Below are 25,046 nucleotides of genomic sequence, written 5' to 3' on the forward strand. Positions count from 1 at the left end.
GTTCGCCTCGGCATTCTGGAGCTGTTGCTGAAGGTCGAAGAACTTCTTCGACCATTCCCGATCGCAGTCGGCCCGAGTCAAAAGTCGGGACGAGCTTCCTTCCAACTGGCTAATCCTCTCCTGTGCAGCCTACAGCTCCACTCTGAGAGAGCTGATCTTGGCAGCTTGGGCCCAAGATCGATCGCTGGCGTGTTTCTTATGTTCCTCGAGCTCCTTTTCAAAGTTTGCTTTCCTCCGACTGTACTCCATGATCTCCTTCACGTGGAGGTTCCGAAAGTGGGTGGCCTCCACGATGGCCTCAGAGTGACTCTCCCTCAACCTGCGAAGTTCGCCATCCATCTTCTTCGACCTTTTTGTTAAATGATGAACTTTCTTCTTCAGACGTTGGATCGTGGACTTCAGCGAAATTTCCTGTGGTAAGGGAAGCGCTTCGACAGGACACTACCATCGAGAAACAAAAGCGTCAAGGCGTGTCTCATTGCAGAGAGAAAAAAAAAGAGGAGGGAGGAAGAGTGGAGAAGCCCTCCATAAGGAGAAATCCAATTTTATTGATTGAATGTTTCTTAAAGACAAAAGGAAAAAGAAAAATTACAATAAAAGAAAAATACAAAGTCAGAGGTCTCAGACATCTGAAATAGGAGTTGGGGAGCTCGGTGTTCTCAGAAGGGGGGCTGCGGTGGCAGTGGCAGTGGGAGGGGGCTCGGCTTCATCTTCAGACGCTTCGTCCAAGAAGCTGAGGTTGAGCTCGGAAAATTTTTTGACCACCTTCTCTTGATAGAGCTCGAATCCTTTGATGAATGCTTCTTGGCCAAATTTGACGTTCAGGTCCCTCATCTCCGCAGAGGCCTTAAACTCCTCCACTGCTAGGACCCTGACCTCCGAGATCAGAACCGAAATCTGCTCCGTCAAATTTGCGACCTCAGCCTCCGCCTTCCTCACCGTCTCCTCCGAGGCCTGCTTTTCTTTCTCAAGGACCTCTTGGAGGTTGGCTACCTTGGCGGCCTTTTCTTTGAGGCAGGCGACTTCGACCCGGTGACTCTCCTCCACCTGGATGGCGTCCCTCCTCGCCCGGTTCGTCGCCTCAATGTTAGCAAGGAGCTGGTGCCCGATCTGCAAGGGCGGCTAGGAGGTCAGAATGAAGGTTGGAAAGCTAATTAAATAAAGGTGCGAAGGAAAGGAGGAAGGTAAATCTGTTTACCTCGAGAAAAGATCCTAGAGAATCCCAAACCCGCTGTTCGAGATCGGCGCAAACGATCCTCTGGACGACTTCGGGCAGGATGCAGCCATCGACAAGTCGCTTTATCAGGTCCCTGTCATTAAAAGGATTCTCCCCCGGCTCTTCTTCAGAACCGTGGGACTCTTCGATGGCGGCCCGACGGCTGCTCACCCTGCGGGCCACCGACTTCCTTCTCCACCCCCTCTCAACCCCTGGCACCTCCTCGAAGCGGGCCCTCGAAACGGGAACCTCAACGGGAAAACTCCTTGAAGAGGCCCGGGGAGCCGGGGTCTCGACGTCTGAAGGAACGTCGATCGCGAGGGCCGTCTGGACAGGCGTGGCCAAGCTCGTCTCCTCCGTTCTGACCTTCTTTGCCGATCTGGAGGCCACGGCACCTTTTCTTTTGTGAGCCTTGAGGCCCCTGGCGAGCATCCGTGCTGCTTCGGCATCCATTCCTAAAAAAAATAAAGAAAAAAAAAGAGAGAAGAGAAAGAAAAAGAGATCAGTAATGGAGTGAAAAAGGAAGAAGTAACGCGCAAAAAAAAAAAAAGAGAAGAAAAAGAGAGAAGAAGAGCAGGAGAAAAGAAGAGGAAAGGAAAGATGGGATACTCGCAGGATCTAGGGGGCTCAAGCCGATGTTGAACAAAAACTGCTCCTTCAGAAGGTTGGGAAGGGAAGGAGCCAAATAACTAAGAAGCTTCCTGATGGCCTGAAGGTCGTCCTCCCCCAGGCTAGGAGCCCGACGGACAGAGTCCCTTAGGGAGCCCCAAAGGGGCAATCCAGCCTCAAGGTCGGGCATTGGACGAAGAGGTATTTCCCCTTCCAGTTATGGATTGAAGAGGGAGCACCTTTCAGCAACCCCTTCTTGCCAAACTGGAGGGAGAAATACCACCAGTCCTTTGTCGAGGGGTGACGCTTGAAGGTGTAAAAATACCTAAACAAAGAAAGAGATGGATGAACTTCGACTATGTGGCAAAGGGAGAGGAACCCTATCAGAAATCTAAAGGAATTCGGCGCAATTGAAGCCAAAGACATGTCTAAAAAATGAAAAAGAGCGACGGCGAAGGGCGGGAGCGGAAGACGGAGCCCGGCACGGAAGGCCTTCTGGTACAGGCAGAAACGGCCAGATGGGGGGTGCTAGCCCGGTCGGCGGGACCAGGAAGCTCCAGATCATACTCCGGAGGAACTCCATACTGAACCTTTATCAGTAAAAGTTCATCCGAAGTCAGAGAGCAAGGAATGGCGCCCGGTGCAAAAACTGGGCGAGGCCCAGCCCTTGATAAGGGTTCATCTACAATATGAGGGTTCTGGGGGGCTGAGGCGGACGAACTCCTGGAACCACTAGAGGCGGGGGTGCCAGAAGACATTTCAAATAAGGACCCTAAAAATCTCGAAGAAATCAGGCAAAATAAGAGGCGAAAGGTTCGCGGGGGACCAAACCAGGGGAATGCGGCGGAAGAAAAATGGAGGAGAAAGGGCACTTAGATGGCAAGAAGAGAAACGAAAGTTCTGGAACTAACCTAAGTCGCTCCGAAGGATGCAGAGGTGCGAGGACAGGGATGACTCGAAGAACGCTTAAGACCAAGGTGGACGCCAAAGAGGGTCAGAGCTCTCGGAAAGAAGGCAGACACCGACAGAACTCTCAGGCGGAATGAGACTCCTGAAGGTGGAAAGGTGGGTTTAAATAGACCCTGGGATCCGGCGCTATAATGATCGCGGATCTCCCCAGGCCGACCCACGCTCGCCACATGTCCCACTCGCCACAGCAGGCGGCTAAAAGCAACTGACAGCTGACAGAGCCATTACTGCACCGTACCTGGGCCAACGCTCTAGCGGGAATTTCGAAAGGTCCCTTCGGATCGTCCCGATTTGAAAAGACTCCGGCACGCGCGCATTAAATGCCAGAATATCTGAGGACGATCGTGCACAGGATTCAAGGGGACAACTTTGGCTGTGAAAATTTCTCTGTACTTCATTCGAAACTTGAACTCGAAAGTAGGGGGACTGGTGTTGGGTATAAAATACCCCCCAGCCGAAGTTCGTGTCAAGAGTGACCCTCCAGGGGTTCTACCGACGTCCGACCTTCGGCGGCATCTTCCCGAACCTCTCCGACGGTCGAGCCTCCGCAACATTCTCAAGCTCTGCCGACGGATAAACCCCCACCAGCGTCGATCGGGTTCTGCACGACGGACGGACCCCACCCAAGTTTCTACCTAGAAGGCTTCATCCGGACTCCTACGGGAGTCGGACTTCGTCCCCGACTCCAACTGCAGAAAGATTTCATCCGGACTCCTACGGGAGCCGGACTTCGTCCCCGACTCCAACTGCAGGAAGACTCCGTCCGGACTCCTACGGGAGCCGGACTTCGTCCCCGACTCCAACTGCGGGAAGATTTCATCCGGACTCCTACGGGAGCCGGACTTCGTCCCCGACTCTAACAGCAGGAAGACTCCATCCAGACTCCTACGGGAGCCGGACTTCATCCCCGACTCCAACTGCGGGAAGATTTCATCCGGACTCCTACGGGAGCCGGACTTCGTCCCCGACTCCTACTGCAGGAAGACTCCATCCGGACTCCTACGGGAGCCAGACTTCATCCCCGACTCCAACTGCAGGAAGACTCTATCCGGACTCCTACGGGAGCCGGACTTCATCCCCGATTCTGGCTGCGGGAAGGCTTCATCCGGACTCCTACGGGAGCCGGACTCCGTCCCCGACTCCGGACTCCTACGGGAGCCGGACGACTGCGGGTAGATTTCATCCGGACTCCTACGGGAGCCGGACTTCGTCCCCGACTTCAACTGCAGGAAGGTTTCGTCCGGACTCCTACGGGAGCCGGACTCCTTCCCCGGACAGGTAGACTTCGTCCGAGCTCCTACGAGAGCCAGACGTCCGTCCTGAACTCCTGTTGCAGGTAGACCTCACCCCGAACTCCTACAAGGGTCGGACTCTGAGCTTCTACTGCAAGCGACCCACTCCGAGCTTCTGCTACTAGCGATCTACTTCGAATTTCTATTACGAGCGGTCCGTGCCGGATTCATTGTGGACGAATTTCTTTCGAATTTCTGTTGCAGACAGGCCTCGGTCGAGATTCCTTGACAAATGATCTCCATCCGGGCTTCTACGGAGATCGAACTCCAACCGAACTTCAACCGACAGGTCTGGACCCCCTGGCAGGCCATAGTACGGCCACGACTCTGCTCCACTCTCTGCGACGGATTTCGCGCGGCTCCATCACTCCCTGGCAGACCACAATAATGGCCACGACTCTGCTCCACTTCCTGCGATGGATACCGGGTGGCTCCTCCACTCTCTGGCAAGTCATGACAACGGACGCCGCTCCACTCACCACAACAGACTCCACGTGGCAGGTCACGGTGATGGCCACGATTCCACTCCACTACTTTTCATAACAAGCTCCTCCTGGCCCCGAACGGTCCACTGCCAGACGGTTACAAACGTCGCTATCAGTCTATTGCACCCTCCGCCTATAAAAAAAGGACCCCAGATACGTTATTCTCTAATCCCTATTTTTCTATCTCAAAACTCTGCTAAAATTTTCGTTCGAGCACTCCATTCTTGTTGAGGCAGAGAGCTGACTTGAGCGTCGGAGGATCTTGTCGGAGCACCTCCAACTCCGGTTTAGACTTTCTTTGCAGGTCCCGACGGCGACCACGACTCCCTCGACTCCAGCTTCTCCGACGCGGACGGATTTTTACACCAATAATTAGTATTATATTAATATAATAAATTATTATTGTCTAATATTATATTATAGTATATTAATATTATGTTTATATTAATATAAATATAATATTAATATTTATATAAAATTTATGAGTAAAAAAATATGATCTTATATTTATTAAGAATATAATAGATATTTTATATAATTTTTTGAAAAAAATGAATGCGTAATCAAATATAAGTCACTTTTTAATAAGTCATTTTTTTATGATCTATTAAATATGTCAAAAATTTATTTTTAAAAAATAATTTTTAATTTTTTTAAAAATTTATTTTTTTTAAAAAAAATATAAATAAAAAATTGATGTGATGGAATTTGTCATAATTCCGAGCGTCTAATATTATCCATGATTTGAATGCAGGAGGCAGGGTATCTCAGATTAAGCCAATCCGAGGAGAGCCAACCTACATGCAAAGATTTGGCGTGATGGAACTCGCCGTAATTCTTAGCGTCTAGTATTATTCCGTTCCCTCGGGAATAACGACGTGGTTGGTACAATTCTCCCTCGAGTATGGTACATGTTTACGCTGCCACGCACGGAAGTAAAAAATTCTGGAACATTTTTTTTTTATATCTCCGTGATTACAAAATTCGGTGTTGCGGACTGTTTTATTTTTCTGCCTATCAAACAAAATTTTCTATAGTCGTGATTAAATCCACGCGTCATCGACAGGAAAGCAAACATAGAGGCAGTACAAATGGAAGTACATTGACCGCTGAGGCAACGGCAACTCATTGTACTACAGTTGTTTGGTAAAACAACCCAACCCACTCCTAAAGCTCCAAACTCCCAAATATATATGAACAGAAGGGCCAAGGAATGAGGTGGAACCGTGTAGCTTGAAGATCTAAATCAAAAGCATCATCCAGTGCAGCGTTGATGAGCTCCTATTACCGTATCTCGCTGGCTGCATCAAAAGTTCTATCTCCTGTGCAGCGACTGTTGAGGATTTCGCCAGCGCTGCATTCGATAATGTCTTTGATATATCGGCAGAATGAAGCAGCCATAGAGCTTGTTCATCAAATTTGGAGGTAATGGCAGTCTGTGGATCTATTCTTTGTTTATGAATTGCAATACAATATTTGTCAGCGCCACCTCATTTTCCTTCAAATATTCATTCCCAAGAGGATATTAGTAGTGGATTATGGCATTTAAGTCGGATAAATATCCTTGAGATCTAGTATGAGGTAGGGTAAGAATCAAATTTTTTGTCCCAAAGGCTAATGGCATTTGCCAAGATTTTTCTCGAATGATCAAAATTCTAAGTGTTTTTGACTTACAATTTCTATATCAAAATTAATGGGGAAGCACTTGTATTTGACACGAGAAGTGCTATTTTTAGAGGTATATATGATCCCAAAGAGAGAACGTGACTCTTAACTCCAACTACTCGCGTTGACTTTCGGGTGAAAACAAGCAGTTGGAGCTTTTAACTTTCAAAAGGTGAAGGAGGCTAGACCTTGTTTGGGTTCAGGATAAAACCTAACTTGAAGTTGGACCTGGCTTGGCCTATCATCCATCTGCCTCAACACCCTTCCTTCCTTCGTATATGCTCTCTCTCTATTGTTTTCACGTCCGGATGTCCCTCACCCCATCTACCTTTATCTCGACCATTTCTCACCCCTCTTCACTCTTTATTTCTCTTTCCCCGCATCTTCATTCTATCCCTTCTCGCTCTTTTCCAACCCCACTGACCCCATCTTTGCTTTACACCTTTGCCCTCACGCCCCATGCCTCATCTCTACTTCATCCTCTTCTTTCTCTCTCTCCCCCTGCCCATCCATACCATGATCTCCTCCTCCTCATCTTTTTTTTCTCGACCTTATCTCAACTTTGTCCCCCATCATATTTTCTTAAAATTCCACTGATGCGGGAGGATTATCTGAACTAATTATGTTACAAGTAGAACTAAGTCCAATTGCAAGATCCATTATGTACCAAATTTTTGGATATCATGATTTGGCCATTTGACGCTCGAAATCATTTTTTTTTCAAAATCAAATAATTTTTTGAGCTTTATGTGTGACGTCATCTTTCAGAGACTGCAATATTGAATGAAATTCAAATTTTATTATTGGATTTTAAAATGATTTAATCAAATTAATTTTTTTTAAGCAAAAATTTTGATTAGACATCTCTCAATTTGAAAAAAAATTAAGCAAGTTAATGTAGAAATCGAGACTTACTTGGATTTTAGTTCCTCTATATTTTTCTCACTAATCATGTCTATTTTAAAAAAATATTTTTTATTCAAATTAAAAGAGAAATTTAATCCAAACTAGTGGATCTCATTACTATTGCTTAATAAAAATAATGTATATAAAAAAAGATTTAGATATATTTTCATCAATTTTTTATTTTTATCAAAAATTTTTAAGAGATTCAAATTCATTAAAAGAATCTTTCTTTCTCTCTCATCAGATCATCCATCCTCCATGATTATACTCTCTACTATGATCGAGCTCGGGATTGCATCTGCATTGGCTTGATTCAAGCTAAGTTCAAACTGTGCTTTGGATTGAGCTCCGGTTGAGCTCAAGCTTGATCCTATAAAAAATTTTGGATCTCAAGCCGATTTAAAGTCAGAGAAAAATTTCCGAGCAAGCCCTCAAATGGAAATCACTATTATGCGAACCACTATGTACTGCGTGGGATGGATGACTCACGAGTGACCAGATGATCATTAAGATTTTTATTGATAGAGTCAGTCGCCAGCAATCATCCTTGGCCTCATAAATTTAAAAAAAAGTATATCCGGTCCCCTGTTTTTCTACTATTCTGCCTCTCTGGCTGCTGCTGGGCAAAATGTAAGTCTTACAAAGCAAATAATACAATAAGGCAAAATAAATGTCAGATAACCCATTATAATTGGATTAAATCTTCTGAAAAGCTAGTACACTTTTTTTTTTTTTTTGGGTCTTCCAAAACCATTTATCCCAGTTAATCCAAGTTGGTGGAGTAATTTATTCTGAAATAAAGAAATAAAACCCAATTAATTTATTTACTATGGATTAATTTATTTTATTTCTAAATAAATTTTCATCGGAAAAGCCACGTATAAAATCTAGACTCTTTTCCGTAGGGACCTACCCCTATATTTCTCTCTCCTCAGTAAGTTATCTTGGGAAACCGCCGCTCCGTCCTTTCTGTTTCAAGAGCAGCTCTCTCTCTCTCTCTCTCTCTCTCTCTCTCTCCACTTCTTTGCTGAGACAGCCCAAAGCGGTTTTCTTGATCCCTAGGCGGTCTTCCGGCGATTTCGATGGGCCGTGCGCGCGGGGCCGCGCCCGTGCCCGACGAGCTCCGGTGCCGGCGGTCCGATGGTCGGCATTGGCGTTGCCCGAGGCGCGCCATGTCTGGGGTCAGCTTCTGCGAGCACCACTACCGCCTGGCCCGCCGCAACCAGGCCAAGCACAAGGGGCTGGTTGACTCCCCCCCAACTCCCCGCCGGAAGCCCGGCCGGTCCCCTCGCTCTCGGCCGGAGCCGCCCGACCCGCCGCCGAGGAAGCGGCGGAGGAAGGGGGACCCGCCGACGGAGGAGCTGATCGCCGCGGCGCTGAGGCGGCAGATCGAGAGGAGGGAGGAGATGGAGACGAAGAAGGAGGAGGACGAGGGGCGGACGGAGGTGACGAGGGACCTCCCCAATGGGGTGATGACCATCTCCCTGACTTCGGCGAGGGTTTCCGGCAATGCCGGCCCGCCTTTGGTCCAAAAGCTAGGGTTTCATCAAGGTCCGTTCTTGAGGCGGAGCATCCGGTCCAAGAACGTGGAGCCACTCCCAGTCGGACCGCTGAAGGTCGATTTCTTTTTGTATGCTTTCTTGAATCTCTTACTTCCTTACATTTCTATGTAAAGTTTCTTCCTTTTTCTATGTGTAGAAATTTCCTTGCGGTAAGGGTTTGGGGAGGGGACGAAAGAGGATTTGCCATAGATGCGGGGAGAGTAAGGCAGTTCGTATGGTCCGGTGCTCGAGTTGCCTGAAGGAGTCCTTCTGCTCGAGTTGCGTCAAGAAATGGTTTGACTATAACCCACCCTCTCTGTTATAGACTCTTGAACTTCCTTTCTTTGGTTGATAGGATATTTTACTCCAATAATTGTTGCTAATACTATGCGCCAATGCTCAATAATTGGTTGCTTTTCTAATTTTGACACTTATCTGAGTTACCCCATCACTAATGCTAGTAACGACTAAATTAAAGTCTTTGCTGAGGCATGGCTACAATATAATTACAGAAAAACCTATACCTAAACAAGTTTGCATTGGTCACTGGAATTCCAATGCCATTCATCTGATTCAGTGTAGGTGTTAGATATGCTTAGCCCAGCAACCCTACAAACAAAAGATCATCTCTCAATTTCTGATAAATGAATGTGCATGGGGAAAGAACAAATTTAAAAAGATTCCCTGCTGATCATCAGATGATCATTTAATTAGTGGGCTATCAATGACGGCCTATGGCCTCACTATGCCTATGCAATGGGATTTTCTAAAGTAACGTTTGTTTGATTTATGTAGGCCCACAGAAACTTCCAAGTCATTATTTCTGGGTAAAAATAAATATCCACAGTGTAAAAGCTGCATCACTCTGCAACTGCAGCTAATAAATTCCTTTCTATATTTTAATGGTTATTGCAATTACAATCCATGCTTTTCTAAATCAACTGTCACAGGTTGCAAAATTTAAATATTGGCCCATATTCATAGTCTTCTCACAGAGGCCAGACCTAATGTTTCTGCTAGCAATCAATCAGTCATTATCCAAGCCTTAGCAGTTAAAAGGTATGGCTTTTGTTACTTGAGTATGAGTCTTCTCTATAGTTTTTTGCATTATATAGCCTTCTACTTTTTAGTTTCCCTTGCTCAACAAACACTTTGTTACAACCCCTCTATAGCATTAGATGGAGTTTATGGATTCATACATTTGTAGGTCAGTCTATCTCTAACAAAAATGCTTTGCTGCAAACTGGAACACATGGGCCATCTTGCCTTAAACCAGGCCGAAAATTGACTTGATACTAATTTTTCTCCACCCAATCTTTCTATGCTTCTTGTGCTTTCTATACTAAACTTGATTTGGTTAAGGTCTCAAGATTTGTATGAATGTAAATTTTGGAAGGCATATATTGTAAAATTTGGGCTGCTCATGGTGTTGGAACATATGTCCATATAAATTGGATCATGAACTCTTCATTAGAATATCTCTCTTCCCAAACATTCCATGCAAAATTTGAATTTTTAAGGTTTTTGGAACCAGCTTATGTGTATATCAGACTCAGGTGTCTCTTGTTTTTGATTCCACCCTTAACATATCTTACTAGGACAATCAGTATCTTAAAGATTTGGAACCTATACAAAAAATGGTTGTTCTGGTGTTGTTTGCTTTTATCACCACCACTTATGGCCCATAAAAAGATTGAGCTGCCGATGATTTTGCTAGTCTATTTTAGTCACTAATCATCATTTCTATTATCCACTAATCATCATTTCTATTATCCACTATTACTTTGATATGGTTGGGGAAAAGGACTTCTTTTAACCGCTTAACTTGATTCTCTCAAATAAAATAATAAAAAATAGGAATTTTAGAAAGTGGGGTTCTAATATCTTTACTTTCATGAATTTTTCATGATCCATATATTGTGGTACATTGCACGGATTAAAACTAAAGTCTATGCTCTTTGTTTTCACTCCTATTGTTGGGTTCTAGTGGTGCAAAGTTGAGCTGATGCTTTTTGCTTTCGCTTTCTGTATTCATGCTCTCCAAAATCAGGGTATATGCCCTTTATTTATACTAGTGATCTCCTCCTTATTTGAGTCAGATTCTTCTTTTAGTTAAAAGAGCAGAGTTTGCAAGTTCTCTACTATTCTATAGAAGTACACTTATTTTAATCGAGTTAGATTCCTCTTATAGTTAGAGGATGATGAAAACTTCCCCCCTTTTTTTATGTTAGTGAAGTTTGGGTGAAATTAGATTGGATCTCTTTCCTAATTAAAAAAGTATACAAATTACAAATGATAAAAGTATTTTACAAATGTTTAGATTTGAACAGAAGCTAAATCTTCGTTTCTTCATCTATTTTTCCTCTAGCCACATCATTAAATTCTTCCAGATTAAAAGTTATTGCTTTTATAAAGTTTCAGCACTTGATTGGGTCCTAAATATAATGGATTTTGTTCTTGAAACTTGTCCAGACCTGCACAAGGGCAAGATTGGTCCATGACAGGTTAGACGATCCCCTTAGATCAGAGCCTTTCCTATTTGGTCAATTTAGTGCCTGCTAAATTAAAAATGGAGTGGGGGAACACATGCTTTTCCATCTTGCAGTTGAATATCATATCTTTTTTTATTTGAATTCATCTTCTGTTATGAAATAGCTACCTTTTTTCAGCATCAGTAGAATAAACCCCTCATCATCCTTAGAGGTCGGAGATAGTGGCAGGAGTTAATGGTGTTGAAGTTGAAGGCAACAATAGAGTCACAAGCTTTGTGAGTAAAGTTTTACAACTCGATTGAGTCTTGAATGTGGTAGCTTTGCTCCTAAAGCTTGTCCACAACCTGCCTAAATGACAAGATTGCTCCTTTGTTCCTCGCTTGCACTTTTCTTCTTTTTAAGCATTACATGTAACTTCTGTTGTTCCTTTGTCTTCTCTAGTTTTAGTGCTTAATTAAACTATTCCAATTAAATGTCACTAATCTCATATGGTAATTAGCTACATGATTTTGAATTTGTTAAGAGTCAAATAAAATTCTCTCTTACATAGGATCAGTCTGATAATTGTAACTCTTCTTGACCAAATCATCTGTTTTGAATCCCATATCGTCCTTTGATGTGTTTATATTCATATAGATTGCAGAGGGTAGATAATATGATCCCACATATTCATGTCTTAACATTGGACTAACTTAGTATCGTTCCACCTAACTCTTAACGAATTTCTTAATAGACTAAATGTGTGATGCTTACATTGTTAGCTGTGAGGTCGTAGCAATGCCTTTAAAAGAAGAAACCAATGATGGAAAAAAAACTGCACTATCAGTAGCACCTAAAGCTTTTATTTCTCCAATATACTACTCCAAATGATAAAGTGTTGCCCTTCTAAGAGTCACCAACAATGTATATTTCTGCTATAATTCGTGCTCTTTATTTTTCCTGCATGGTAGTAGTCATACGATGGGTGGGACAGTTGTGGGCCATTATGCTACCATGCAAAATCCAATTGTTGTATGGTAGTAGTCGATATTTCTTTTGAGTCTCTAGATGACTGCCCAAATGGTCTAATGTTCATGTGATGGTGATGGTAAAAGGAAAAGAACCAGGTTTCAATTAAATTTGCATCTTTCTTTATATTACCTGGACTTGTGGTCAACTTTAATTTTGTACACTATCAAACTTTTTAGCATTAACGGATCGGGCACTACTTTTCTGGTTTCAAATGATGATAACACTGATGGAAATTTGGGCAGGTGGTATAAAACTTAACTATTAGATAGAATACGTTGCTTTATGCAGAATAGGCCGCTTTGCTCAAACATGTATGTAATTAGATCCTTCATCAAGAAAGTTACTTGGAAAAACCAATATAGCAGAGATAGCATGTTAAAAAGCTTTGAGAAACACTCCAAAACTCCATGTTTCAATTATGATTGAAGGTAGTTCAAAACATGGGTGGTTTCTGAGTTTCCACTGTTTCTGCTTGAACTGATTCATGGGGCCAAATGTATTATATGCATGGGTAACGTATGCTTATTCTTCCAACAATTTTTAATATTTTCAAATTTTTAAAAGCATTGTTATCAATGTGAAACTAAGATTTTGCTTTTTTTTTGGAAGACTTGGAAGCATCATGATTCCGCATTTCGAGAGAAATAAGAGTTCTTGTGTTTAAAGGAAACATAGGTTTGGCTATTTTATAATCTGAATCTTGTCAACATGTAGGTCCCACTGTGGAAGTTTATCATCAAGCAGGGAAACAATACTATATTAAAATGATGTGAATATATTAATCTTTTCTATGTGAATCAAATTAATGTACCCAATGATCCTAAACACCATAACATGCTATGTAATGATGTCTAACTTGCTTTCTTGGATTTCTTGTCTTATCTTATCTTTTCTTTTTGGGTGGGGGAGGGCAAAACTGCAAAATTGGAGGTCAAAGCACTGTAATTGTGGAAATCAAAACTTCTATTTCTTGGCAAAAACCAACCTTGTAATCAAGATTTTTGATCTTAGTTCTTGATGGAGTTATACCACATTGGAGATTTTACCTATGAGAATTTTAACTTCGGCCCAGTGTCAGCTGGAAGCATGACTTGGGATTCAAGAGTCCACGTGTTCTGAAGATAGGGAACTTCTAAAAATTGGACATGGCAACATGTTTATTTCTTATATATGTATTTATTGATATGTATTGATGTAGGAATATAAGAAACTTATTTGTAGAAGTGCCAAGAGTAGACATATAATGATCATGGCAGCATAATTTGATGTTACGAATTGTCAAAGAGTGTTGTGAAGTGTCCTAGGTGTCCAGCATGCCCAAAAACACAAAATTTGGAGTGTTCTCGTAATGCTGCTTCAGCTACAATTGTTCATGCTGTGTACATGCAACAGCTCAATATTTTGCTCTTGCACTGGACCTATGTTACCAAATTCTGCTTCTCAGTTTTCATGTTGACCAGATTGTGACCAACATGGACTGTTTTATGGTAAATCCTTGTTCTATATAAAATCCAGCCCAATTTGCTTAGAAGACTTTAACTACTGTATGTGATGATGCTTTTTATGAATTGTTGCTCCACTTAGATTTTCATCAGAGTAATGAAAAATACTACTGCATTAAGATGTGATTTTCTAAGAGAACTGGATATCCAACATTGTTGGCAAATGAAATATGAGGTCATGTAGTAGTATAATAGGTAACACTTTCACCACTTTCTGATGCATTTCAATGTCCTTTGGAGGTTCCTTTTGGTCATTTATTGACTTTGTATTATGGGATTGTCAGTTGGTTTGGATCTTTTTCCTTCATCGCAATTTTCCTTTGACATGGATATCTTAATTTTGGTTGAACCTTTCCTTCGCCGCTAGGAAAATATCATCCAAGTTTGTCAAAAAATTTCAACCTTTCTATTCCTTTAGTATCACTCTTAATTAGCACTATATCATCAACCTCTAGTCCGAGCATGTCATGACCAAGATAACTATGTTTAGAGACATTGAGTGGTTCAGATGAAATCTGCTGAATCTGTATAATAAAATCACCTTATTAAGGTTCTCAAATCAAGCTTCTGCAGACTGCCTTAAACAATAAAGTAATTTTTTAATATTTATATCCTTGATAAAATACTTGACCAAAGTCAGCACATTACCACCCTTATTTCGAGGCTTGCTGCTTGATCATTTTGAATCCAAGAACTTCTTTTGCCAGATTACTGTACCAATTTTTGACTGGTTGGATCACTGTAGATGTGTTATTTTGGGTTTATGGAGCAACAGTAAGAGTTGTTTTATGGTTCCATCATCTTGGTGTGTTATATTGTAAGGTTATGGTTTCCGCAACATGAAAAAAATTTCCTTGCATCCTGGACAATGGAATCTTGGGTACTCATCAATGACTGCAATAGAAACTCATTAGTTTTGCTAAGTTATATGGTGATCATATATGACATCTAAAGACACTTGATCTTCATCAAGTCCTTGTGTTCAAACCCATGTTCATAGAAGGAACCTGCGCATGTAACTAATGTGGATGCTCTCAATTTTTAGCTTCATTGGCTTGCCATTGTGATTATTTTACAATATGCATGATGATGGATTTATAATTTATACCAAATGCAGCAGCAAAATTTGTCTGCAGGGAGGAGATGGAGTCACGATTTTTGGCAACCAGAGGGGCTTGTCATATGTCCATTTTTGGCTTAGGACTATTGGTTCCACAATTCCTTCTTTTTTTTCTCACAGGTTTCATGTTAACTTGGGCTGTAGTGGCAGTAGTCTTCTTCCCTATCCATCTGACCTGCTGCAGAGACATTTTAATTCTGGCTCAACCTATTAGACACTCTTTGAGCTTTCTATTGTACCAATAGCCATTCATGTCTGTCCCTTGTTGTTCTACCGTAGCAACTTTTATGTTTCTTCCTATAACTATTACCCATCATGTGGCTTTTAACATAATAGAATGTCAGCATTCATTCATCTCCCCTTCATCCAACCTCCCTTTACCTTTGCATCTGAATGTGGTCCAAGCTGGTAGAGGCTACTCTGATGATGGTTTAGGTCGGTCACTTTTCTGGACCTAGAGAGATCTGGTTCAAGGATTGAATGACTAGAGTGAACATCGACTAAAAGCATGATAAAAGGGACTGGAGGAGAAATGTACAGAAGGACAAGAAGAATCTTGCAAGGAGGAGGGTCCATTTTAATCAAGGTTTGAGGTTTCTTCTATGCCATATCATCTTGACTCCTTACCATGCACCTTATTGTCCATATCTAAACATGCACATTGTCCAGTTTGGCGAACCATGAGTAGATGGGGGCATACTATGCCTTGTACTGGACCATTACATGAATGATAGGGGGCCATGTCACAATATTTTAAACCTTGATTTTATCGAAAAAATCCTAATATCCAATTCCTTTTCCACATTCATGGCTGTTTCCTAAGAGAGTCTGCTACATTTCTTCCTAGTTTCGGTTTTATTAGGACTATGACAGTATTAAATAATTAAAGACCAACATACAATGAAGTCTTTAGAAAGGGGAAGAAGAGGAAGGAAAAGCCATTGATAGCTGGCCAGATATAAATGTTCTCCCAATCTAAACTAAATTTGAGACTTAGCTGAAACAACTCGATAACCTGCAATGATCTGATGATATCACCTAGAATTTCCTGTGTTCAGGGCTTCTTTTGAGCTCAAAGAAATGCTGGCAACACATCTTTTCCTTTCTGATGGTAGGCTGCACCAGAAAATGGTCTCCTTTTGTTTCGCTCTTTGTGCTACTGGTTTAAAGGCTTAGTTTGCTGTTAATTTTGTTTGACCTGAAGGAAATGGTGCAAGTAAGTGATTTCGGAATGTAGAGCAGGTACACTTGAAGCACATAGATGACATAGGTTGTATATCTGTTATAGTTGTTGTTATACATGCATTGTAATGGAGGTATATGATACGACTGTAATTAAAACTGTTCTATTGTTGCATTTGTAGTTTTGAGTATGGAACTGGAATTTACTCCTGGTGGTTGTTTCATATTTACTGATTTTTTTTTTAGAGAGTATTTTTTGTGAGTTCATTAATTAGGATATTTAACATTATCAGGTACTCTGAGATGTCTGAGGTGGAAGTAAAGGTATCTTGTCCAATCTGTCGTGGCTATTGTGATTGCAAAACATGCATGCTTGCTGGAGCTAAAGCTGGTGGGTGTAAGGTAGCTTAATTGCTAGCTCTTTTACATTTAATGTTCTTTTTGCTCTGTGGCAGCCTTTCTTTGCTCTATCAACACTGGTAATTTATGCAGATCTCCATTTTTTTATCTTCAGAAATTTTCAACTGGTCAAACTAACTTCATCCAAATTAAATATGCCTACTACTTAATTGATCAGCTGCTCCCCGTACTAAAGCAGATCAGCCAAGAACAGAAAACTGAGCTGGAAATTGAGGCAAACAACCAAGGTTTGTGTGCAGTTAATAGCTACCTGTTTTGTTGCTTAATTTGATTTTTGATGTCATTCATTCAAACTAGGAAGAAGATTATCAGGTGTTCAGATTCAAGTGGCAGAACGTGGCCCTGATGAGCTACTTAACTGGTAAATTTAACAACTTGAAAGGCATGTGCTTATCAAGATCGCGCTAAACTTTTACATGCTAATGTTCATTTCTAGGAACATAATTCTCTGAATATTTCCTTAATTTTTCAACATCGGCTCTTCTTCATTGAAAGTTCTGAGATATCTGTTGTCTAGTTTTTTTTTTTAGCTTTTGTGAATTCTTTTACTTTCCCCAAAATTGAGAAGAAATTTGAAATTTATCTTGACTTAATTTCGATGTTTTTAATATACTTTTCTTCATCTATCTTAAACTTCATCACTCTCTTGATTTATCACCTAACTCACCTAATTGTTTTCTAGATTTGTTGATTTTGTTTTTTGCTAAATCAGTTGTTAATATTGACTTGTGAATTGTGATTATGATCTAATGTAATGTTGATTTTTGGAACAGCAATAACTGCAAGAACTCAATCATTGATTTTCTTAGAAGCTGCTCCAAGTGTCCTTATAAACTTTGCTTAAGTTGTTGTCAAGAGATACGTGGGGGAAGTCTACTTAAATATCACAACAAGAGGAAATCCTACAAGCATGCTGGCAAGGCACGTAATGGATCGAAGCAAAATCTCTCCAATAGAATGCCTCCTGATATCTCATCTTTGTCAACTAAACTATTATTACCTGAATGGAAATCTGAAAATAATGAGGGCAATATTTCTTGTCCATCCAAAGAACTTGGTGGCTGCGGTGACGGTCTTATGAATTTGGTCTTCATGTTGCCATTCAAGTGGTCTGAGGAACTGGATATAAGTGCAGAACAAATTGCCAATGGTTATAAGTATCCTGATAAGCTAGAAGTTTCCTCTCACTGTTCTCGCATTAAAATGAATGACAAACTTCGGCAATTTAATATAAGTCTACAAGAAGCCTTGGCCACATAGGCCTCAGTGGTGATTATGTGACACAAATTGCATGCATGAAGATCTCAAATTGGAACAAAGGATGTTCCTTGCGTTCTTCAAAGTACAGCTAACATGAACTGCCCAAGTTCCATAGTTTTCTTGAAAATCAGTTAACAATGCTAGTAAAAATGCAAAAGCTGCTGATTGCTCAGATTGGTTGACGTGATTGGTAAGAAGCACTTATAGCAGATGGCATTATATGTTGCTTCACTCAACTTCTATTAGTTTCTTATTTGAATTTTGGCTTCCCTAATTTGGATTACACAAACTAATAGTAGATGTTGTGCTAGCCTTGGACTTGGTCTTTAATAACTATTAGTATCTTTGACCTAATCATTGATGGTTTCTTTAAGCTGGATTCAGTTTACTATATCAGAATTTCTACATGAAATTTCAAGCATTATCAGAGGTGGTGAAATTCTTATTTTATGCGATAAATATGCTTTATGCAATGGTTGTGTATTTAAGGACCATTTACATAAACTTTCTAGGCACATATGTATGCATGATTGTTGATTGCACTGTCCATGTTGGTCTCATAATATAATCGACCATGTATATTGTCCAGTGCTGCATGGGAGTCTGTTACTCATTCTGTTTGTGACTTTATATGCTTATAATGGGATTTTAAGAACTTTTAATAGAATTCAATATTCTTGCATGCTAAATGTAACAATTGGCATCTACTTCAAATCTTCCATGCTACAAGGAACTTTTTTGTGTTTCCTTCTCCTAGTCTTCAGTATCCATCCAATTGTTCATCTTTGTTATCTATTCTATGGGTTAAACAGCTTCCCTGTATCTAGTTTAGGTACTGCAGCAGATTGTATTCGATCTATGCTCTGAGCTAAATTGATTTAGTTTGTACTGAATATTATTCCAACAACATCAACATCTAATTATGGCAACTTGATGTTCGTTATTTGTGATTATGATTCCTTTACTGCCTCCTTAAGGCGAGATTGTCGATCAATTTTAGAAGGATTTCAGTTTGAATATTTGTGCTTGGATTCATATGCTCTTATGGTACTTGTTGAAACACACCCTCAATTTGATCAGCTGCATATCATAATGAAACAACATGCTGCATCTTACTGATAATGAGCCTTTTCAAAAATATTACATGGTATATTCAATATGTCAGTGCTCTAAGCCTACTAACAATCTGTTGCCTGCATATCCACTTGCTATATATTCTAGTTTTCAATAAATATTAGAGTTGATTCATTTCATCATATTTTGATCTCTTATTTCTGTTCATCTTAATTGAGCTAGTGATGCTTATAACTAATCTTATCTCATCCTTGACTGGTAAGATTCAAGATGTGGCCTTTTACTTATCACATGAGTTGCTAGGAATATCTAGTTTTACAACCTTCGATTGTGAAGGTTTAGTTGCTACCTTAATTACAAAGGCCAATACTTTCTCTAGCAGGCAATGCTACATTGCTGGTAATCTTCTGCTTTACTCCAAGCATATTGATTTTGTAGTTTTTGTCATCAAGACCCACACTGACGCCTACTTCTATCAGGTCTAACTCCCCATCTAACAAATGTTGTTGTTGTAGTGTGTTCATGAGTTGCGTACATGTGTGCATGCATCATATTTGTATTTAGTACATGTGATTCTCTTGTATACAAGCAACAAGGACATATTTTGGCTATATTGCTCTCATTTAGTTAATTGCAAGGAAAATACCTGTGCGATTCATTGGAAGTAAATTAACACATTTAGAAGAATAGATTAGCAAATCCACAATTTCAAATACATTAGGAATCCCATTAGCAATCACCACAATATCATTTGATTTTCAAACAAAAAAAGTTCTCATGCATTAACAAACCATTTGAAATATGTCAGATCACCAATTAGCAGACAACAAAACTAATATTCTGAATGGTTACACCACCCAAAAAACATTATTACAGATTTACAGTTATCAAGCATATACCAAGTAGTTTATATAAAGCCATAAACTAGACTAGGCTGGTTTATTTGGTTGACACAAACCTATCAAGATTGACGTTTTTCTTGAATTGGTTCTCAGGTTTGAGCAATGGAACTAAAGTAACCCAACCCAATTCAGAGTTGGATTTTCTTGAATTGGTTCTTGTGTTACCCAAAAATAAAAATAAAAAAATATTGCGGTAAACTGATCTTGATTTTTCATTTAATTATGTCCACTTCATAATTTTTAGGCCACAAATGAAATGATGAACAGTTGAACCAGCCTAACAGAACCAATCATGACTTAGATTGGTTTATATTTGTTCTCAGATTACCCAAATATTGAAACAAATAAATCTTTCATTTTTTTTTGGTAACCCCAATTGGTTCTGGGCTTCTGGTACTGTAATGGAACAAATAGATGGTACAAACATTGTAACCTGACGTATTCAAGACGTGGGTCAATTTTTTAAGCATGAAAAGAAAGCAATAAGTAGTTCACGATTTTTCAAATTCCATTCACTTCATAAGTTTTGGGCCACAATCAAACCAATATGAATAGTTGAACCCCAATTGGTTCACAATTTTTGCTGTTTCAACAGAACAAATAACTAGTACAAACAACCTAAACCTGACCTAATCTAAATCGGGTTGTTTCGGATTGGTTCATAAATTACAAATAAATTTTAAATCATAGATTTTTGGTACTGTAGTTAAAACCAATCAATATTGGAAAAATTCTAATCAAAACTAATCAAATCATCTCTCTAGTTACCTATCTTATAAAAAAGCAATAGCTATAGTTTTATCATGATTATTTTGTAAATACTAATTGATTCTTAATTTCCATACATTATTGATCCGATCGATGGGGGAATCAAGATATTTGAATTTAATTAAACTTAGGTTGTGGATTTCAAGTTACTCAAATACTGAAAATACACATCTGCATGAGTTTTTAGATTGCCTGAGTGTTTTTTAGGGAAGATTCTTCAGGTTTATTAATCAACAGAATTTGCAATGCTTAGGATTTGTTTGTCTCTAAACCAATTTTTTCTTGTTGATTTTATGCATCCATGGAATTTATTTATTTTTTCTTTTTTAACCTCCCATTTCCATTGTTAAGATGTCCAAATTAAATTAGAATATCTATATATTGGCTGATTTTTCTTATTGTCATATGGAAGTCTTAGAAAGATGGCAGATGCATACAAAGTTTAGATAAGATATATGTGACTAGCATGACTAATTTGAAAGTATGCAAACAAAATGAACATAAAACTTTTAAATGTGTTCATATGTCAAGTGAGATGTCGAAATAATGGCACCCACAAAATGCATTTTATACATATGCAAGACAAATTATATGTGCATATGCATGTGTGCTTGCTTTTGTACATGCGTATGCATCAGATGATGACTTCATAATGAAATGGATCTAAACATGCTTGTCATAAGTAGAATGACTCATTAATTATCAAGAGAGCATACATACTTACCTCAAATGCTTGGAGGATAATGTTTGGATAGATAATCAGGAAAATAAGAAAAAATTAACCGATATTTGATCAAGTCAAAGCATGAGTAAAAGCATGAAAGATATTGCAAATACAGTAGAAATGTTTGGAAAAACCATCTAAGTACATAGAATTAAGGTATGAACATGACAATAACAAGATTTTGTAACAAATGCATAGATATAATGAAATTATAATTAATAAATTATCCTGTAGATCTATCTCAAATAGATATTTTGATGTAAGGGGATGGCTCTCAATGCAAGTGCAAATTATAAGGTTGATAATAGAAACCAACACAAAAAGAAAAAAGATGAGTGATAAAATTAGGTTGTGAAGAAGACAAAGGATCACAAATCAAGTAACCAGAAAATTTCTGCAATAAAATGTATGGATATAATTAACTCATAGGTTATACACTACCTTGTAAATCTATCTTGGGATAGATTTGATGATTTGATGCTTTTCTTTTGGGATGCTTTCTCTGCTAAGATGCCTTTAAAATTGACAACTAAAGGAAATAAGAAATTTTTTAAAAAATATTAAGAAAAAAAAATCGATAGAATTAGATTGGAGGAAGATAAAGCCTAATGAAGTAAATGAGCATAAAATTATAGTAATATGCACAGATATAACATCAATGAAGTGAGCAAAAAGAACTTTTTAGTAAATAATGATCTTATAGGTTTTTTTTTTTAAAAAAAAACTTGGAAATCTGTCTCGAGAGTGATATTGTGAGTGGATGGTTTTCGCTCGAGATGCTTAAAAGTAGTATGTCTGCCAAGATACCTTCAATATTTATGAACAAAAACAAGTCATAAATAAGAAAATACTATATAACAAAAGTCCCATGATGGAAGTAATAAAATACTTTCATGTAGAAAGAAATGAAGGGATGTATGTGTAGGTGTGATTCTGTGTTTCTTTCTTTTTTTTTCTTCATTGGGTGTCATCATTTTCTATTGGGCAAAGTTGTGGGAGAGAGCTTTTCATAATATTTAGAAATTTTACAATTTTGGTTGGGAGAGCAGAGAGAGATTTCCAGCCTTCTCAGTTTTAGAAGTTTTAAAATCTTTGTGAGTTGTCTTCTGTAAGGTATTTTAAACAGGCTGTAGTGATATTTTATTTTTGGACGTTTTATTTGTTGTTTATGGTAAACATGGAGGTAAAATCTTTATTTTTTATGAGTTGACTATCGTAATTTTGGTGGGCTTCTAACAATTTTAGAAGTGTTAAATTTTTTAAAATTTTATGGGCTATCTACTCTCAACTTGTTGTTGGTGTTGGGGGGTGGGGGGGGGGTGGGGAATTCCGTGAAAGTAATTTTAATGATTCTTATTTTGCGTTAGAGATCAGATGTGGGTGGGAAAAAAGATGTGGAGAGAGAGAGAGAGGCAGGGTTATTCAAGCATGTTTCTGTTTTCTTTTTTAATAAAAATTAAAATTTAAAAGCAGAGGTGGAATTTTTTTTTTTTTTTTTTAGTTGAGTTGGAGGAGGGGGAGGGGATGGAAGCTGTTCATGCCATGAGATGTGGAGAAGGACAAAAAACAGATTTGGAAATCATATGCGGCGGAATTTTCTCTTTTTCTCTCTTTTTTCTGATAAAAGAAGAATAGAATTTCTTCACTCCCCTCCCATTTTCTCTCTCCTTGTTGTTTAGTATAACAGTATGGATCCCAATCATTGACTTTAAACCGACCATCCTGCAAGTTGCTCCTAGGTTCATATAATATCCAAATTTATCAAGCAGTGTCATGGTGAAAGCATACTTTAAGAAGACTTTACATTTTAGATGTATAACTTATGTCTTTTATCATATTTGCATTATTATTCATTCTGATCAAGCATCATCTTATTGAGGTCATACTTTTATAGGATCTTAGAGTCTAGATGCACAAATAAACATTCTTCTGTGATTTTTACATTATTATATGGAAAAGCTTTTAATTATCTTTCATTGTTGTCTTGTAGGTGGTATATGGCTGATATATATATGTATGCCAATTTTGTTGATGAACTAAATATCTGGGATGCCTTCTAGTTGAGTATCACATAGATGATTTATAAATGTTGATAAATTAGGATAATTCTGAATGATCTTGGTGTTGAAAGCCCGAAATTTCTTATGCTAAATAACGTGATCTACCAGCATTCTACATGACATTTGTTTTTCATTATGTGCTGTATGTTTTGGACAACTCAATCATCATTCTGCCTTTTGTTTTCCAACAGAACTTAATGGTATTATTTGTTCATTATTGTTGCCGTATAATTGAACATTGTCATAGATGATCATTTCCTCACTGGTGACACGGTTACAGATAATGACTATGATAAATTAGCTCCACACGTTTTTTTTTCTATAGGTTGCTTTGGTAGACATTGCTGAGTTTGTCAACTAATTTAGTTTCCTGCAAAACTTAATATTTCTAATATATTTCAAGTTGAACTATGTTAAGTGATTCCTTTCTCTTGCATTGTGAAATTTCTGTTGCTTCAGGATTGGAGGTAAATCTGGGGGCAATAGCTGTGAGAATGTAGTTTTTCATCTGTCCCCATGCTTCATGGATATGTTATTCCTTTTGTTGCTGACAGGCAATTTTAATTTATCACTTCAGATGCACTCGTTCACCGATATAATCAAAATTCCGGGTACATAGTTCTCCAGATTTTCCGTCTGTTTCTGAGAAATGCAGGAACTCTTCTAGTGCAGATTTTTAGTTCATGCAGTATTTGTATATGATGCTATTTTAAGTTTAGCGTACTCTCTCTGCATGAAATGAATCTATGGACTATTGCGGCTGCTTTCTTTAGAAATAGGGCATGCATCAGTTTGTAGCTGTACAATTAAGAGCTGGCGACTGGTATCAGATGACTAAGCGATCTTGCAAGTAAAAAGGGAAACTAAACAACGTGCATGCACGCGCCTTCCTGTCCACCTGCACGCATGTGCGCGCACAGAAGGAAAGAAGATCCGCGCCCCTGGGTGGATCCAAACGGGCAGAATGTGGCAGAATTTTTATGAGTGGAATATAATCTTAGCGACAAAAAATTCCAAAGTTGCAAGTGGTTGCCTCATTAGTAGAACAGTTTTTTTCGTAGTTGTGATGCAACATACTTTAGTAGACAACTGACAAGACACCGTTGAACCCACTTGAGAGATGCAAAATTTGTGCTGGCCGTCGCATTATTCGTGGTAGACGTGAACCACAAAGCTGGCAGGGTATGTTCTGGGAAGGAGATTTCCCTTGTATAATGTCCAGCAGGAACACTAGATTTCATGCTGGATAGAATATGAATCGCAGAGCAGAGTATATCATTGTCCAAAAATTGGGCGATTCATTTATGACATAATAGCATTTTGTATTAAGGGTTTTGCTATGGTGTTTTTTTATATTATTCTAGTATGAAAGATTTTTAAGATATGATCTATTATTATTTTTTATATATTTTATTATTTTTTTAAAAATAATTTATTATTATTATTTCTTTTTTTCTCCGCCATGTCTTCTTCGTGCCCGTAGGTGCCACCTATGGTTCCTTCGTCTTCTTTCCCCCTCTGTTCTACCATCTCCCCCCTCCCCTCCAACCTCACACCACCACCACAAGCCTGACTCTCCTCGGGCAATGGCCCGAGGCTCCTCTATCCTCTTTCCTTCATTCTTGTTCTAACACCCCTTCTCTCCTCCTTGGTGACGGTTTGTAGTTTCTCCACGCCACCACCCCCACGCCACCAAGGTGCCACCTTCCCTCGTGATGGTCTGTGGTCTCTCTATGCCTCAGCCCTCCTTCATCCTTTCCTCTCTCTTCACCCCCACCGTCAAGGGGTGATGGTTTGTAGTTTTTTTGCACCACCATCCTTCCCCCTATTGCAGCCTTCTTGTACGGT

At 39.4% G+C, this 25,046-nt stretch overlaps 1 protein-coding gene across 9 annotated transcripts; it reads left to right on the forward strand.

Moving 5' to 3' along the window:
- Positions 1-5,317: 5,317 nt before the first annotated feature.
- On the forward strand, positions 5,318-24,523 carry LOC105032111 (lysine-specific demethylase JMJ28). 9 transcript variants are annotated; one of them, XM_029260826.2, is made up of 9 exons: positions 5,318-5,452; positions 5,638-5,996; positions 8,205-8,758; positions 8,841-8,977; positions 16,284-16,392; positions 16,505-16,637; positions 16,708-16,771; positions 17,184-17,860; positions 23,658-23,824. In XM_029260826.2, the coding sequence occupies exons 3-8, from the start codon at positions 8,225-8,227 to the stop codon at positions 17,668-17,670; spliced, it is 1,464 nt and encodes a 487-aa protein (XP_029116659.2). In that variant the 5' UTR covers positions 5,318-5,452; positions 5,638-5,996; positions 8,205-8,224; the 3' UTR covers positions 17,671-17,860; positions 23,658-23,824. The 9 variants fall into 9 exon arrangements, with proteins under 9 accessions (XP_029116659.2, XP_073108494.1, XP_073108492.1 ...); XM_029260834.2 differs by lacking the exons at positions 5,318-5,452; positions 5,638-5,996 and having other exon boundaries at positions 8,078-8,758; positions 16,568-16,637; XM_073252389.1 differs by lacking the exons at positions 5,318-5,452; positions 5,638-5,996; positions 23,658-23,824 and adding an exon at positions 23,129-23,651 and having other exon boundaries at positions 8,083-8,758.
- The last annotated feature ends 523 nt before the right edge of the window (positions 24,524-25,046 follow it).

The sequence above is a fragment of the Elaeis guineensis genome, chromosome 2 (genome assembly GCF_000442705.2).
Source record: "Elaeis guineensis isolate ETL-2024a chromosome 2, EG11, whole genome shotgun sequence".
Lineage (NCBI taxonomy): Eukaryota > Viridiplantae > Streptophyta > Magnoliopsida > Arecales > Arecaceae > Elaeis > Elaeis guineensis.

Coding starts and splice junctions, on each gene's coding strand:
- LOC105032111 (XM_029260826.2), top strand. CDS start 8,225: ATGGGCCGTGCGCGCGGGGCCGCGCCCGTGCCCGACGAGCTCCGGTGC. Junction 8,978..16,283: donor TCGAGTTGCGTCAAGAAATG/GTTTGACTATAA, acceptor TAACATTATCAG/GTACTCTGAGATGTCTGAGG. Junction 16,393..16,504: donor CTAAAGCTGGTGGGTGTAAG/GTAGCTTAATTG, acceptor TTTTATCTTCAG/AAATTTTCAACTGGTCAAAC.